General features: G+C 46.0%; 1 protein-coding gene across 1 annotated transcript in view; it reads right to left on the bottom strand.

Annotated features, from left to right (window-relative positions):
• Vwa3b (von Willebrand factor A domain containing 3B) overlaps positions 1 to 16,938 on the bottom strand; it is a 152,306-nt gene that overhangs the window by 46,709 nt on the left and 88,659 nt on the right. The window contains exons 14-16 of the mRNA XM_055606937.1: positions 14,647 to 14,826; positions 12,342 to 12,466; positions 9,682 to 9,845 (exon numbers count right to left, since the gene is read on the bottom strand). Coding sequence (XP_055462912.1) covers positions 9,682 to 9,845; positions 12,342 to 12,466; positions 14,647 to 14,826 — 469 coding nt within the window. The remainder of the gene's footprint in view (positions 1 to 9,681; positions 9,846 to 12,341; positions 12,467 to 14,646; positions 14,827 to 16,938) is intronic.

The raw sequence follows: 16,938 nt of genomic DNA, 5'->3' as shown, positions 1-16,938 counted from the left end.
CACACACACACACACACACACACACACACACACACACACACACACACACACGCACACACATTTTTCAGAGGATGGCCTACTATAATGAATTACATTCTTCAGTTGAACTCAAATGACGCCCCTACTGAAGAGAAATTGGCCTCCACGCTCATTCAGATTGGGGGGAGGGGGAGGAAGGGCAAGAGGGCGCAGCTCTTGGCAGCTGTGCACCTGAGGACTGAGTTTCTTCACGGGAAAGGCTCTTTCTCAGCTCCCTACAGTGCTGTACACACAGCCTACCACGTGTGCGTCCATCTTTAGGTCAGCCGTGGGCGCTCCCGCACGGTCGGTCAGGTCCCAGCCTTTCTATTCGGCCACCGGCGGGGCGGGAGAAAACTGTTTCTGAGGGCTTCTGCGTGCTCACAGTAACCCTGCCTGGCTAACTGTTTGCTTATGCTAACACAGTGGTTCTAAACCTGTGGGTCCCGACCCCCACGGGGGGGGGGGGGGGAAGGTCACATTTCAGGCATCCTGCCTAGTAAGTGTTTACATTGCAATTAATAACAGTAGCAAAATTACTCTTAGGAAGTGGCAATGAGATACTTTATGGTTGGGGGGTCATCACAACCTGAGGAACCGTATTGAAGGGCTAGGAAGCACTAGGAAGGTTGAGAATTACTGGGTTATTGCAACATAATCCTAAGGGTTGGGCCGAGTAGGGCAAGACGCCTCTGTTAGGTAACCACAAAGCCTGCCTGCCGCAGCTGTTGCCAGGCAACCTGCATTACATCATCGTGTATCCTTTGCTGGTCCCTGCAACCGAAAGGAGCCATTGATCAAATATTGACATTTACTTGTTAAAGAATAACGAGCCTCTGACAGGACGTTTTGGTTACTGCCCACACTTGCTAACACACACACACACACACACACACACACACACACACACACACACACGCTGGTGGTTGACGGGTCCTGTACTCTTTACAAGTCAGAGGCACATACACCGCAATGTCCAGCAGGCACTGGCGAGTGCCTCACGCTGAGTTCTCAACAACAGACACCCCCCCCCCTTCCCCACAAGACGCTAGATAATAGGAATGATTACAGTGGGCAGCTCCTCAAACGGGGGCTTGCTTGCTTGCTTCCACACAGAATAGTAGCCCCAGTAGGTTACATGGCTGCAGCAGGGGCTTTCCATGTGAAGCTCATTGGTTTTCTAGGCAACTAAAGGGTGGGGTCTGTCCTGGTTGCTTCTTAAGCCGGGAATCAAGAAATATACATTTTCTTGGGAATGATGGCTGTGGGTAAAAGATCAACGAACAACATGAGAGAGCTAGGTGAAAATGCATATCCAGCAATGTCGTAACTCCTTCTCAAATGGACCGTTCAACCATCATGTTTCAGTATGCGTCTACATTAAACACTGAGGTAAAATTAAATTCAGTACACAGCTGCCTATTAATATCCAGGATCTAAAATCTAAGTGATGTGATGGAACAGACCAAGGTTATTACGACACCCAGAAGTAGAAACAGCAGTTCTAGCAAAAGTCAGGTTCTCCAGAGACAGGGTGGCTAAAGGGCGTGGCCAAGGATGGAAGGGAAGCCTGTTTTGTTTCCAGAATCCTAACCTATTTCTCCTTTGGACAGCGTCATCAAGATCAAGCAGCCAGGACATGCATGGGGATCAAGGCTTCTGCCTGCCTCTTCTTGCCTAGACACAGGGACACCAGGAGACAGCAGCGGAAGGAGTCACTCTGTTCCTCCATGCACTGAACATTCTGGTCTGAGGAGCCTGCTGCCGCCACCTCAGCCAGCAGCAGTGGAGACACAGAAATCTATCACAAATGTGGCGAAAATGATGCTATCATTGAAACCACATCCCACAAAGGCAGGCCAAAGTCATCATGTCTAATAAACACAGTGGCAGCTTGCCCAAATAAAATACTCCAATAGACCCAGCATCTCTGATAGAGCAGGGTACTCAGGGTGCTATTTAGAAACGCTGCTCGGAGCTGCAGAGATGGCTCAGTAGTTTACAAAAGCTCTGCAAAGAGCAGCTCAGGTCCCAGCACCCCCAGCACCCATGTCGAAGGCTCACATAGCTCACAGCTCCAGATCCAGGGGCTCTGACACCTTTTCCTGGCCTCTGTGGATTCCTGCACTCATGTAAGTACACCTCACACACACACACACACCCTACAAACACAACACCCACTCACACCCTACAAACACACCACACAGCACGCACACACGCACACACAAAACACACATGCATCACACACACAATTAAAAAATAAATATTTTTCAAAAATTCACTCTCCTGTCAAAAAGCAAAACACAACTTGAATAACAAAAGGCAACAAAATGCCACCACTCCTCCAGGGCTGGCGGGAGTCCAAACTTGGAATGCTACTGCAGAAATCAACACGGAGATTCCTCAGAAAACTGGGAATTGGTCTACCTCAAGAACCAGCTATACCACTCCGGGGCATATACTCAAAGGATGGTCCATCCTACCACAAGGACACTTGGTCAACTATGTTCATAATGGCTTTATTCATAACATCCAGAAACTGGAAGCAACCTTTGGTCCTTCTACCAAAGAATGGATAAAAAGAATGTGGTACATTTACACAGTGGATTCTTACTCAGCTGTTAAAAACAACAACAGCATAAAGGAGGCAAATGGATGGAACTAGAAGAAATAATCCTGAGTAGGGCAACCCAGACCCAGAAAGACAAACATGAAATGTATCACTTCTACAGTCCACAGACCCAGAGAAATTAAAGAGCAGAGACCTAGCGGGGGCAGGGAGACACACAGATCTCACTGGGGAGGGAAAGCAGACTAGATCTTGTGGGCGGATGGGATGTAGGTGGGACGGGAAGAGGAGGAATTAGGTGGTGGGGAGACAGAGGGAGAGAGAGTGGGGAGAGACGACTGGAATGGGGGCGTTTAGTGGGAAGTGTGGAAACTTCCTGGATCCCATGAGGGTGGCCCTCGTGTCACCTAGTAATGGAGGATGTGGAACCCAAACCAGCCATCTTCTGTAGCCAGACAAGGCTCCCAGTGGTGGGACACCAATCCAGCCACAAAACCTTCGACCCACACCTGTCCCACCTGCGCACTGGGGCCATGGCGGCACAGAACTTGTAGGAGTAGCCAACCAATAACTGGTCTAATCTGAGGCCTGCCCCATGAGAAAGAGCCTCTGCCAGGCACTGCCTGGATGGCCAGGAATGGAAGCTGGATGGCTCAGACACCTAGAGTACATCCAAACATGACTAAACAAAGTCAATGGAATTCTTTCTAATGCTATTCAGCTATCTGCATAGACAGTGCCAAATAGTAGTTGGAGCTTGGGGAACCCAGGAGAAGAGGGGGAGGAGGGATTGTAGAAGTCAGGGGGGTTGAGGATTCAATAACATGGCCCATAGAATCAGGGCAGCACCCACAGGGGCTCACGGAGACTGAGGTGTCAGCATGGAGCCTGCATGGGCCTGCACGAGGCCCTGTGCATACATGCTATGGTTTTTCAGCTTGGAATTTTTTTTTTGTTGTACTCCTAACAGCAGGAGTGGGGGTTCCTCTGAATCTTTTGCCTGCTCATAGGGCCCTGTTCCTCCTACTGGGTTGCATCATCCGGCCTTGATATGAGGGCTCATGCCTAGTCTTACTGAATCTTGTTATGTTGTGTTCGGCTGGTATTACTGGGCAGGAAAACGGAGGAGCAGTGGGTCTGGGGGAGGAGCGGTGTTAGGAGGGGCTGGGAGGAGGGGAGGCCGAAGTTAGGATGTTTCATGGAAGACAAGATTAAAAAAAAAAGAATAAAGAAAATCAGAAATTAAGATTATTTGATGAGAATGTCAAAGAAACTGTCCATAAAAACACTTTGATGAATCTATACAAACTCTCTTAAGGGAAAGGAACAAATACAAAATAAAACTGATAAATCCCCTAACAAGACCGGATGAAAACAAAAAGAAAATACAGATACAAAACACAAAGTCAAGAACAGACATGAGGGACATAGCTCTAGATCTCGCAGCAACTGAGAGTCAATAAAGGAATGCAAGGAACAACTCTATCTCATATGCGAGAATTTAGGAATAAGATGACCAAATTCTCAAAAAAAAAAAAAAAAAAAAACCAAAAAAACCCCCACAAATTTCCAAAAGCCAGACAAGATGAAACGGATAATCTTAAATTCATGAGAGAAATCAAACAGGATGAAAACTCTCCTTTTGAAGACTTCTGGGTCCAACTGGTCCCATAACAATTTTACCCAACACAGAAACTGCATCACTTTCTCCCAGGAATAGAAGAGGAGAAAAACTCAACCTATTTGATGAGAATGGTGTCAGCTCATCATGGAAACTCGGGAAACAGTATTTAAGAAGGAAGGAAATGGCAGACCAATAGCTTCTATGAAGTTATGAAAAGCCCGGTAACTTTGACATGAAAGCCCTCAAAATATATTAGCAACTGGAGTGATAGATTGCAGTCGCTGACAGTGAGTCCGTTCAGGAAATATTTAAGTTGTTGTCTTAGTTAGCTTTAACTGACAACTTGACACAGCCCAGAGTCACCTGAAGGGAGAATCTCAACTGAAGCATTGCTCAGATCAGGGCCTGTGGGACCTGTCTTGGTTAATTGGTGTAAGAAGATCCAGCCCATTGTGGGTGGGGCCAGACCTTGAGCAGGAGGGCCTGGGCTGTGTGACAAGGCCAGTTTCATCACTGGCCCGCTACAGCAGCAAGCCGTGTTCCTCCATGGATCCGTTTCAAGTTCCTGCTGGGACTCTTATCCTGACTTCCCTTAGTGATACACTAAGGATAACACAAAATAAACCTAATACTCTGACCTAAGTTTCTACTGGTCAGAGTATTTACTCTTAACAGTAATAGTAAGCAAACTAGAAAAATATACAAGGCTTGTCAGTATTTGAAACAAACCAATACAATCTACCCCATCACCAGACCAAAGGAGGAAACTCTGATATCAATTGACAGAAAAAACACCTAACAAAATCCAGCACCCATTTATGAGAAATGCAAACCTCCCAGAAAGCTAAGTGAAACACATTCTAAGCTTAATAAGGATTATATGTAAATCTGCATGGCTGACATCATAGTTAATGGGGGAAACTTCTTTCCTCCCAATATTGAGAAGAACAAAATGATGATTACTGTTACCTTTATTCCAAAATAGAAGTAGAGATTCTAGCCACTGGAATGAGGCAAGAAGGTGAAATAAAGCCAGAAATAAGAAATATAATTGTTCCTACTTGTATAAAATGACAAAAAGTCCACTCACAGCAGAACTCTGCAGACTACCGATTTCAGCAAAGTACCCAGTTATAGAATCAACAAAACTGCTGTGTCTTCATGGGCTATGCTGAAAATTACAAATGCTCCAGTTAGACATCAAGAAGACCTGGATGGGTGGAGAGAAATTCCATGCTTATGAGCTGGGTGACCTGCCCAGCAAGATCATACTTTCGTTGCAATCACTAATAAAATCCCAGAGAGTTTTATATTGAAATGGACACATGTATTCTAAACTTCACACAAAAACATCAAGTCCTAGAATAGCTAAAATTGTCCTTAGAATAAGAACGTTAGAGAAGTCACTCTGTGATGCTGATATTCCATCAGTCAAGATGACATGCTATTGGCAAAGGGAAGAGAAAGAGATCAATGGACAGTAACCAGACTCAACACACATAAATGTGCTCCACTGATCTTTACACGTGTTATATTAACACGTGTTAAATTAACAACGTGGAATATTTGGTTTTTTAAAAAGACTTGTTTTATTTTATGTATGTTAGTAATTTTTCTGTAAGTATGTATCTATAGCATGTGTGTACCTGGTGCCCACAGAAGTCAGAAGATGTCAGATCCACCGAAACTGGAGTTAGACCATTGTGAGTTCCTGTGTGGGTGCTGGGACCTGAACCTAGGTCCTCTTCAGGAACAAGTTCTTTTGAACACTGAGCTGACCCGCAAACCCTGAAGTATTGCTTGTGTGTTTGTGTGTGTGTGTGTGTGTGTGTGTGTGTGTGTGTGAAGGAATATAGGGAGAAACAGCTAAAATTAAGGGGCATTTGAGGAGTGATATGGAAACCTAATAAAGCAGAAACTTCCTAAAATATACATAAATAGGAAGGCAGTCTAAATGAAATTGCCAAATAATGTGGGAAAAAGAGTCCCAACTGGCCATCTCTTATCACCAAACAAAGCTTCTGATACTAGGATTAGGTTATATCTAATTGAGTTGGCCAAAGAGGCTCCATGGGAATCTCCAAACAACCCAGATTGTTGCCAAGACTATAGATTGTTCTTCCCAAACTGCCAGCAAGGCCCCATTGCTGAAGACAACACCTACACAGATCATGGAAGATGGAGATGTTGAGCTGGCGTCTACATAGAGCCTTTACCCCTATGCTCAGCATCTGTGGTAGAGTAAGGCCTCTGTGTGCTCTCAAAGAGAAATGTAAATACTAAGCCAGCCACAAACCCTTTGTCTACAATAGTGTGCCACCTGCAAACTATGCTAGTGCCATGGTGGCACGAAGTGTGTGGGAGTGACCAACCAATCAGCGATTCATTTGACTTAAGGCCCACTCCATGAACCCATGCCCAACACTGCTTTGGTCACCAGGAATCTGAGCCTAGATAGCCCAGGGACCTAAGCTAAAACTAAACACTTGCCTAAAATCACTCCTAATGATATTCTGTTATACTCAGATCAGTGCCTACTTCAGCTATCATCGGAGAAGCTTCCTCCTTGAAGTAGGTGGGAACATAGAGAGAGACCCACAGCCAGACATTATTCAGAGAGTGAGAGACACCAGCCCTAAAAGAGATGTCTCCATCAAATCCCTCCCCTCAGACATTATTCAGAGAGTGAGAGACTTTGGAACACCAGCCCTAAAAGAGGTGTCTCCATCAAATCCCCCCCTCAGACATCAGGGAACCTTTCAGAAGAAGAGATGGAGAAAGCCTAAGAGCCAGAGGGAATGGAGGACACCCAGAAAACAAAGCCCTCTAAATCAACATGAGCAAAGCTCCTATGAACTCACAGACTGAAGCAGCATGCACAGGGCCCGCATGGGTCTGCGCCAGGTCCTCTGCAAGTATCGTAGGCTTCCAGTTTGGTGTTTGTGTGGGGCTCCTGAGTGTGTGGACGAGTGGGTCTCTGACTCTTGTGCCTTTTATTGGGCTCTTTTCCTTTAGTTGGTTTGTCTTCTTCAGCTTCAGTGTAATAGTTTTTGCTTTATCTTATATTTTATTTTATTATTTTGAAAAAAATGGATGGATGGATGGATGGATGGATGGATGGATGGATGGATGGACAGATGGATGGATGGACGGATGGATGGATCGACGGACGAATTGATGAATGGGTGAAAACCTAGCTACTAGGGTAAAAGTTAACAACTGAACTGTCTTCTTGTACCTGCTGGGAAAGGAAAACCAGTTTTCTCCAATAGAGTGACACTGGGTATATCAACCATTCCAGGACAGGCTTCAGGTTCTGGAGCAGTTTACCAACATACAATAGACTCCACAGTTTGTTTTTGTTTTTTGTTTGTTTGTTTGTGTGTGTGTGTGTACTTTTATTTGGTTATAGTTTAGTGGGGGGTTGTTTTGTTTTGTTTTTTTCTCTTTGAGTGTGATTTTGTTTTCTTGGTTTTGGGTTTTTTTTGTTGTTAAATTGAGTTTTTGTTTGTTTATTCAGAAAGAAAAAATTGTGTAAGTAGGAAGGGGATAGGATCTAGAATAACTTGGGGGAGAGGAAAAATATGATCAAATTATATTTAAAATTAAAATTGTTTTAAATAATAAAAATATAATAATAAAAATATAACAAATCATATTACAATAATAACTTTAGCCCCAAAGGAAATGAAAAAAGAAAGAGAGAAAGAAAGAGAGAAAGAAAGAAAGAAAGAAAGAAAGAAAGAAAGAAAGAAAGAGAAAGAAAGACATATAGAAAGAGGAAAGAGAGGGAAGGGAAGAAAATGTTTGATCTGAATCTCTGAATCTCAAACCTCACACAAAATGAAGCATAGAAAACCCCACAAAACTTCTAGAAAAAAAAATGTAGCCAGTCCTGATTAGACCTGATAAGCTAGGGTCACAGGGAAGGTAAGGAGGACCTCCCCTATCAGTGGACTTGAAGAGGGGCATGGGAGGAGATGAGGGAGGGAGGGTGGAATTGGGAGGGGGTGAGGGAGAGGGCTACAGCTGGGATACAAAGTGAATAAACTGTAATTAATAAAAAAATTAAAATTAAGATTAAAAAATCTATAAGACTTAAAGCTAGTATTTACATTTGACACCAAAATAAAGACCTAGGAAAAGAAAATCGGACGCATTAAAGTCCTTGATGAAGGTGCCTACTGTGGATGGAATGTGGATGGAATAAACCAAGAGAAAAGCTTCCAAATGACTGATTCTGACTGAGGTCTCATCTCGCCAACGAAGCTCAAAGTGTTCATTGGAAAAGTCACCAAGCAAATGCATAGACGGGTGACAACTGACACGCAGTACTGACAAGGAAATGCATGAAGAGAGTCGGCACCGTTGGCAATTACAGAAACGCAAATTAAAATCACTGGGAGTTTCACATAACCAACGGGGAGAGGAGTATCTTAAAAACATGCTAACACATTGTGCTGCTGAAGTTCAAATAGAATAACTGGTCATTCTCTCCAGCAAAATGGCACCGTTGCTTTGAAAGAATTGCTTGGTAATTTTCTTCACAGTGAAATGTTGAATTACCACGGGACTTGGCAATTGCATTCTTAGCTATGTGTCCTAAATAAATGAAAGTTTATGACTACATTGAATTTGTACATGAATGTTCATAATCTGCTTTATTTATACTAGCCTCAACTTAGAAGTAATTTGGATTAATCTACAAATAAGTGGTTAAATATAGATAGATAGATAGATAGATAGATAGATAGATAGATAGATAGATAGAGAGATGTGTGTGTTTAAAAAATATATGTGGTACATATATCACCTAGAATACATCAATGCTCATCAATAAAAAGGAATGGAATGTTACATCGATTGTATAGATTTATAGAAAATTATGCTGAGTGACAAGCCAGTCAATTCTGAAAGGCTATGTGCTGTGACTCCATTTGTAAAATAGTTTTAAGATGTAGCATCTTAGAATGAGAACACAGTGGTTCCCGAAGGCCAGGGGAAGGTTTGTGAGGCTTGTGGGCATGGCTGTAAAAGGCAAGCTACAGGACCCTTTCGGTCATGCGATTCCCCTGCATCGGGACTGTGGTGGTAACGTGAACCTACACACGTGATAAAAACCCGAACAGCTGAACCAGAAAAGCTGAGACAATCTGAATAAAATCTTTAGGTTTTACCAGTGTTGATGCCCGGGTCATGGCTTCGCGATATTATTCTGTAAGGTATTAGCACGGGGGGGGGGGGGGAAGGCTACAGGGTAACTCCATGCTATCATGCCAACTGTCTTAGAAAACACAAAGAGGCTGAGGCAGGGCAGATGTAGCGGGCTTACCAGGACCGAGCAAGGCACTAAAATAAAGCAGCAGAGCGCGTAAAGGGAGGTTTGAAAGGAACCCCAGCTGGGTTTGGTTTTAGGCCCTCTCCCTGGAGGAAAACCAGCCAAGAGCCACGCCATCCCGAGCACAGCTACCTGCATGGCGCATCTTCTTTCTCTGTGCCTTTTCGTCCAAAGTCATCCACCAAGATTTTTTAGATGCACGTGTGGGGGAAATAGACTTGGAGTCAGCGTTGCCAGCTGGCGTGTCTGCGCACCCTTCCGGAGTTGAAATCACGGAGGAGAGTTCCTTTTGGTGCCTGTTTGATTCAGATTTTTTTAAAGTAGATAAAAAAAGGGGGGGGGGGGTAAAGGAGCTATCCATGAAGAAGGAAGAGGAGCACATTAATACATTACAGGAGCGAGCGCCCAAAGGCCAGCTTTTCTGGGGAAAATTTGTGTATTCATCCCATTTTCCTGTTCATCAAAACTCACCCTTCCTACTATCAAATTAAGTCTTAATATGCCCTGGCTGCAAGGACACAGGGGAGTGGTCAGGTCCAGCCCCTGAGCCAGGCGTTGTGGGGCCCATCACAGCTTTGTTCTATCCAAGATGTGTGACCTCACTAAGTCACCCCATTGTAGGCGTTGGTTTTTCAGACGCTACTTCATTTGGGGGCTCCTTAAAGCTTATACCTCCCTTCCACCCCCCCAACCCCAGGTAGGGGGAAAAGAAGGTTGTAAGGGAAAGGAGATGTAGCCTTCTTTGCTACTTCCTGCTGGGTAAGGTGGTAGGATTCTTTTGGGGACAATACCAATATCCGCCATCAGGAAATCCAGAAGTCCCGGTGTCCAGGTAACCAGCCAGCAAAGCCAGCCAGCCAGCCAGCCATCAAACCATCAAACAAGCAAGCCAGCAAGCCAGCAAGCAGTCCTCTTCTGCTTGCTCCAAGCCACTGTACTTTTTTTTTCCTCTGGGCTATCATATTTATACCCCTCCAAGTCCTCCTACTTCAATTAATTTCAGCTGGCAAAGACCACTCTCCACACGAGGCAATTAACAGGTGTGAACAAACTACCCCCCCCCCACTTGGGATTATAACAAGAACGTGTTTGCGTACCATAAACGTCCACAGCGCTCCATCTACTCTACGCTTCCTCGGTTTTGTCAGCTACTGCCCAGGAAACCCCATCGTGCACCGCCTACGGGGCTGCTCTGAGGATGGCCGGGGGCGGCAGTATGGGAGTGCAGGCCTACAGGAGTGCAGGCAATATGGAAACCCGACTCGCTAACCCAAGTGGCATCCAGCAGGCTCTTGTAGACCTTAGACTTCCCACACTTGCAAAGATGGTGGGAATGCTGAAGAGTCTCCAAGGCCAGGAGGGATCCAGAAATGCTCAAGGCTCTCCCCAAACATTTCTGTCTGTGAGCTCCAAAAACAGCAGCCACGGGACACCTGTGCAGCCCCACCCGATGGTCCATCCTTTGTGTGTCCATCTCCTCAGTGTGCATCTCATGGCAGAAAGGACCATAATTCACACACCCACTTCTCCTGGTGCATGGTTTGCGTCAGGTTAAAAAACAAAAATGGAGGCTGTTATATTTTTTGTTATTTATTTATTTCACACCCAAAGGGAAACTTCAAAATGGTGCAGTGTTGTTAATAGATAAGTGGGAGAGATCACGGTCCTAATGTCATTAAATGAAAAAGGAAGCCAAGGGCCGTGACTTCTGTAGACTGTGGCGTGGCCTTCTGCTCTTTCCTCCTGTGAGTTCCTACACTCAGCCTCCTGTCACCACCTCTCCCACCTTACAACTGGGGAAACAGCCTCCTTGAGGCCGAGTAACCTACCCAGAGTGTGACAGCCGCAATAGTAAAAGTCTCTGACTCTAACATCTGGTCCTCCCAGCCCTTGAAACAGAAAACACAAAGCACCAAATTCACTACTCAGATAACAGACAACTAACAGAACCCAGGCTCTAAGCAAAAGCTGGCCATTTTGCTAAGATTTAAACAAGGAAGACAGCTAAGGTGCTGGGTGAAAACAGAGAAGCTAGCTTATACTCCAGGGATGTTTACTCATTTGGTTTTCAGTTTATTCACAAAATTTAGAAGCACGCACATTTGTGCTTCCACAAATCCCCAACAGAAAACACCACAGCGTCGCCTTCTAAGACAGGGCTCTCTTTCTCCCACGTTGGTGCCTGTGTTAATGCTAAGTTTGTTAGTAAGGAAGACTTTGCTCAGAAGAATAAAAAATTTTGGTTAATATGAATTTTCAGCCTTTCCGTTTGCTATCTCCCTCTTAGATATTCTCCTAGAGGAACAGGCCGGAATATCTGTACAAACAACTCTAAGAAATGTTAATCAGATCTGGCACATTTACAAAGAGAGTTGGGATTGGTTGGGATTTTGTTGGTACCGAAAATGAGCAGAAGCATGATATAAGCTGGAGAGACACTGAAGAAGTGTCTTTCCCAAACCTATCACCACAGCCCTAATGAGGAAACAGATCCGGGGTCATGAAAAGGTGTGAGAGGAAGTTAAGGTGCCTATCAAAGTTACACAGAATGAAGCCCAGCCCTCAGGCAGCCCTGAGGTGGGGACTGCAAGGTGCATATATGACTTCTAAGCTGCCACTAGGTCACCCTCTTCCCATAAAAAACCCTAACACGACCAGACTGACGCTCCCCTCACTTGATCCCCCAAGGCCCTTCAGAAAGGGAAGAGCAGGAGGGGCCAGTGGGGGCAGGGAACAGGAAGGGAATGGGGTGGGGTGGGAGCAGGGGAGAGGCAGGTGGTTTGAGAACTCACTTGCTGCCCTGTTCCCTGTTGTGCCACCAGTCCATGACTAGGGACTCAGCGTACAGCTCCTGCATCTTCTCCAGGTCACTGTAGCCCTGCTGCATTTCCTGCAGCAAGAGGTTCAGATCTTCATCCTGATGAAATGACAAAATAGCTGTGTCACAAGCTCCTGGGACAGCGCAAACACCTTGGACGAGAGTGGGAAACGGGTGAATTGGTTGTCAGTTGCCATGCTAGCGCTGGGAGCTGCACTTGGGGCTTGGGGAGGAGGAGCAAGCGCTCTTAATTACTGAGCCAGCTCTCCAGGCTCAAGAGCTGCCTGTGACCCGGTAGGTGGCCACACACCCATTCACACAGTTGGTGCCAACTGGGCTCAGGAAGCTGGTAGTTACATTTGTAAAAGGACATGAAGTCATCAGGGGGGCGGGTTGGTGGGTCCCCAGAGAGTTCAAAGACAATAGTGGAGGATTCGTACATGCACGGATTTTTCAAAGAATAAATAAAAATAACAGCACTGCACTGGAAAGACGGCCCAGCAGTTGAGAGCACTGGCCGCTCTCCCACAGGAACAAACCTGTGTGATCCAGCTCCGGGGGACCCTCTTCTGTTCCTCCAAGGGTCCAGACACACATGCTGGCAAAACGTTCACACACGTAAAATAAAACAATGGAAAGCAAACAAAACATGAAACGTGCTGCTTTTCAAATTTAAGCCAGCACTGCACTTCAGCAACAAGGCCGGCAGGGCCATGGAGCATCAGAGGTTTTACGTGTTCGCTTTTATTTGTTAAGTCATGTTTGCAGCTTTGCATGTTTATACCTGAGAATAACAGCGTCTCATGGGCTTGTGGGAGTGTGGGAAGCACTACCTCCTCTCAACGCTTTAGGAAAATCTGTCTACAAAGATCATCTTTGTTTCATTACGGGCCAGATCCTTGAGTATGAACTGGTGTTACTCTCTTAAATATTTGGTACAGTTCGGCTGTGAGGTCAGCTGGGGCTGGAGCCACCTTTGAGGAAACCATTTAGCTATGAACTCAGTTTCTTTGATAGATGTAGGGTTGCTTACACTTCATCTGAGTACATGCCTTCCTCCTCTGAAATGCATGCCGGGAGACCAAGGACCGCATCGTACAGGGATTAAATATTTGGTTTTATGGAAACTGCCAGACTGCTTTCCAGCCTCGCTGTGTTCTATACTCCAGCCAACAATGTGTCAGTGAAGAGGCTACACCCCCAGGAACCGGCTCAAGCCGCCGAGCTGCCCGGCCTTGGGGGTTCAGGAGCGTGCCTCCCTCTGAGCCTTTTGCTTCGCCCAGTTCCCAGACTCCTCTGTCCGAGTGTTCCAGTCTCTGATTTGTCCTGATAACCCCCAGTAAGTGTCTCCATGGGTGTGCAAGAAGGGGAAAAGCAGCAAGGCCGCCTTCTGCAGAGGACTCCCGAGGTGCGCCCTCAGGCGGGGACTGCGGAGGAGGGCTGTGTAACTTCCCTGAGCTGCCACTGGTGTGGACTGCTCGTCAGTGGTCACCAGGCTACGCAACCTGAGAGGTCAGGAGGTGGCCGCTGAGCATTTGCAGTTTTCTGAAAGTTTCCTACACCCATGTTCATCCAGCAGTAGTTAAAAGCCTTTACATGTGCGGTCTGGAGAGATGGCTCAGCGGTTAAGTGGTTAAGTGCACTGGCTGCTCTTGCAAAGGGCCCGGGTTCTATTCTTAGCAGCCGCATGGCGACTCACAGCCATCTGTAACCGCAAGGCACTTGCAGCCATCTTTGGCCTCCGCAGGCACCAGCCATGCATGTGGCACGCAGGCGTACACGCAGGCAAACACCTATACGCAAAAGTGATAAAACGATGTATTTTTGAAAAATTAAAAAAAGAAAAAACACTTTACGTACAGATCCCTGGGATCCTGTTTCTTTAAACAGACCCCTGACCTTTGGCAAACATTCCTAATTGTTCAGCTGAGGGGTGGTTAAAGTGGATCCACGTACTTTTATATTTTTGTGTATAATTGAAACTTCCTATCACAAAGAAAAATAGAAGAGAACGAAATTCATTAAGGTCCTTGGGCCATTATAGCTACAGGAGTTTTTGGCTTGTACCTGTGACCTTGAGGTCTACATTGTCACTTGGGCCACATTTGGAGAAACACTGGGACATCATTAGTGCATCTTGGTTTAGGTAGGTTTGTATATGGCTACACTCCCCCAGCTCAGGTGCTGACCCTGGCCTCCCACACCGGTGACACTCCAATGAATGAATGAGTGGACGAATGAATGAACAAACCATCTTGCACAGTGGATCAAGCTCACACCTGAATATCCTGAAGGATGGGATCCTTGCAACCAAAGTTATAAGTTCGGAACTCCCCTCCGGTCAAAGCAGCAAGCTCCTTCAAGAACTCATTTGCAGCCTCGTCGTTGTAGTTGAAGGAGATGGCACAGATAGGAATATTCTGAAAGAGTCTGACCTGCTCCATCACCTGTTCTGGCGGCTGAAGTGACAACAAGGGAAACGGGGAAGGGTAAAAGAGAAAGAAAAATGGCGTCGTTCGGAAAACTCTTAGTATTGTCCCTAGGCAGAATTTGTCAAAGTCTGAGGCAGGAGTAGCTCAGATAGTGAGTGACGTTTTGTTTATGTTAGTTCAATCTGATAAGCAAACTGCCTACCAGGGAGCATGGAGACCCAAAGGCCATGGGCAAGTCCCTCCAAAGTCTTACACGGTGAAGGAAAAGATTCTGTCCAACAGAAGCAGCTCAACTTTAAGTGCGCGTAAGTGTGGAGGCTGTGCCAGTTGGGCTATGTGCTGGGGATCTATGGCAAGAAGACCCTGCCGCTGGGATTCCACACAGTGGGTCCCCGGTTTCCCAAATGTCTGTTAAAAGAGTAATTTCGGCTTTTGCTGTGTTGTAGGCAATTTGCTTCTGAGAGATGGAGGGAGAGAAAAACAGAAGAACCATTTGTTGAAAGTTCTTCCAAGCACTGGTATTCAGTTTAGGGCCTATGTGGTGGTTTGAATTAAAAACAAAAACAAACAAACAAACAAACAAAACCAGCCCCAATATGCTCGTAAGGAGTGGCTTCATTTGAAAGGATTAGGATGTGTGACCTTTTTGGAGGACTTGTGGCCTTCTTGGCCAATGCGTGTCACTGGTGGTGAGCTTCCAGGGTTCAGAAGTTGAGGGCAGGCCCAGTGTTACTTTCTCTTCCTGCCACCTTAGTCGACGGGTATAGAATTCTGAGCTCCCTCTTTAGCACCAGGTCTGCCTGTGAGCCACCAAGCTCCCTGCCAGGACGATAATAGACTAAGCCTCTGAAACAGTAAGTGAGCCCCAGTTAGATGCTTTCTTTTACAAGTGCTCCCATGATCATGGTAACTCTTTGCAGCAACAGCAGGTTAAGCCAGGCTACATTTTTGGTTATGCCTTACAGTCATCAGTTAAGCCTTTCAAGCATTGTATGAGGTAGTTTTAGAAGGAATGAGGGCCCCTAGCTCCATCCATTCCTCTCATTCTCTTTAACTATGAAGACACAGGTTTTCTTTTCATGATGATAATATTCTCAGCTAAAAAAATAAAAATAAAAGGCACAACAATCCTCACTGATAACACAGAACAAGCTACCTTTCACAGTTAGGAATGACAAACCACCCAGTTCTGACTAATGAGACCTACAAGTTCTCAGGGACAGATTTCCTTTCTCAATTTAAAAAAAAAAAAAGACCAATAAAAGAGGCTCATGTGTTTCTCCATTCCTGGAAAACAGATCTTTCTCCGTGAGTAGCAGCAGCCAGGCTGGGACCACAAGAATCCAAGATGGTGTAGTGTGAGGACAAGAGAAAGCCACCTTCCAGGACACATGGGTGGGTGGTTGTACAACTAGGAGAGCTGCAGCTGGGTTTCCCACCCCTGCTGATGCCTGTCACTCCCCTGCCACCCTGCCTTTTCCCCAGTTATTCTCTCCAAGTGCCACACAGCTACATAGCTAGCACCGCCATTGTATGCTGGAAAACCTGGGGCTCTGTACAATTAGCTTTCCCAATGTCACCAAGTTCTCTGGTGGTAAAACTGGAATACACACACACACACACACACACACACACTCCTCGGCGAGAGTGGCATTGACAGATGGTCTGCTCCCTGGTGTATGATAAAGATGGCCTCTTGGTGAGGATCAAGTCATTGTGCCGTTGCTTTCCTCCCAGGAAAGAAATCCTCTGCCATTGTCTCCCCCACCATGCCCAGCTAGTGCCTTCAGAAACTGTCTCCAGCTGTCCCAGGACCTCCACTGTATTCTCAGTGTTAGGAGTTCCTCCTTGATCATCTGCCCTGCCAGCTCCTTCAGACGCTTCCATCTTCTACCTGTGGTCCCGGCCCTTTGCCCTTTAACCTTGCCTCATCAATTTTTCCATGACGCCCCAGGGAAAGGGAGATGAATGAGAGGGGACTCTGCTGACAGTGAGCTGTGCTTCCCTGGGGAGGCTGCTGTCTATGTGGTCCCAGGAGATTGAGGTTGCCAAAGCCCTCACCCAAACATATCCTCAGTCTGTATTTAATGCCAGCCTCGGGTCTACGCCTACTCATTAACGCATTTCCTCTGACCGTCA

Source organism: Psammomys obesus, unplaced genomic scaffold (genome assembly GCF_907164565.1).
Source record: "Psammomys obesus unplaced genomic scaffold, mPsaObe1.curated_primary_1811, whole genome shotgun sequence".
In the NCBI taxonomy this organism is placed as follows: Eukaryota; Metazoa; Chordata; class Mammalia; order Rodentia; family Muridae; genus Psammomys; species Psammomys obesus.
Note: the sequence above shows the minus strand (reverse complement) of the source record. Positions and strands in the feature narration are given on the sequence as shown.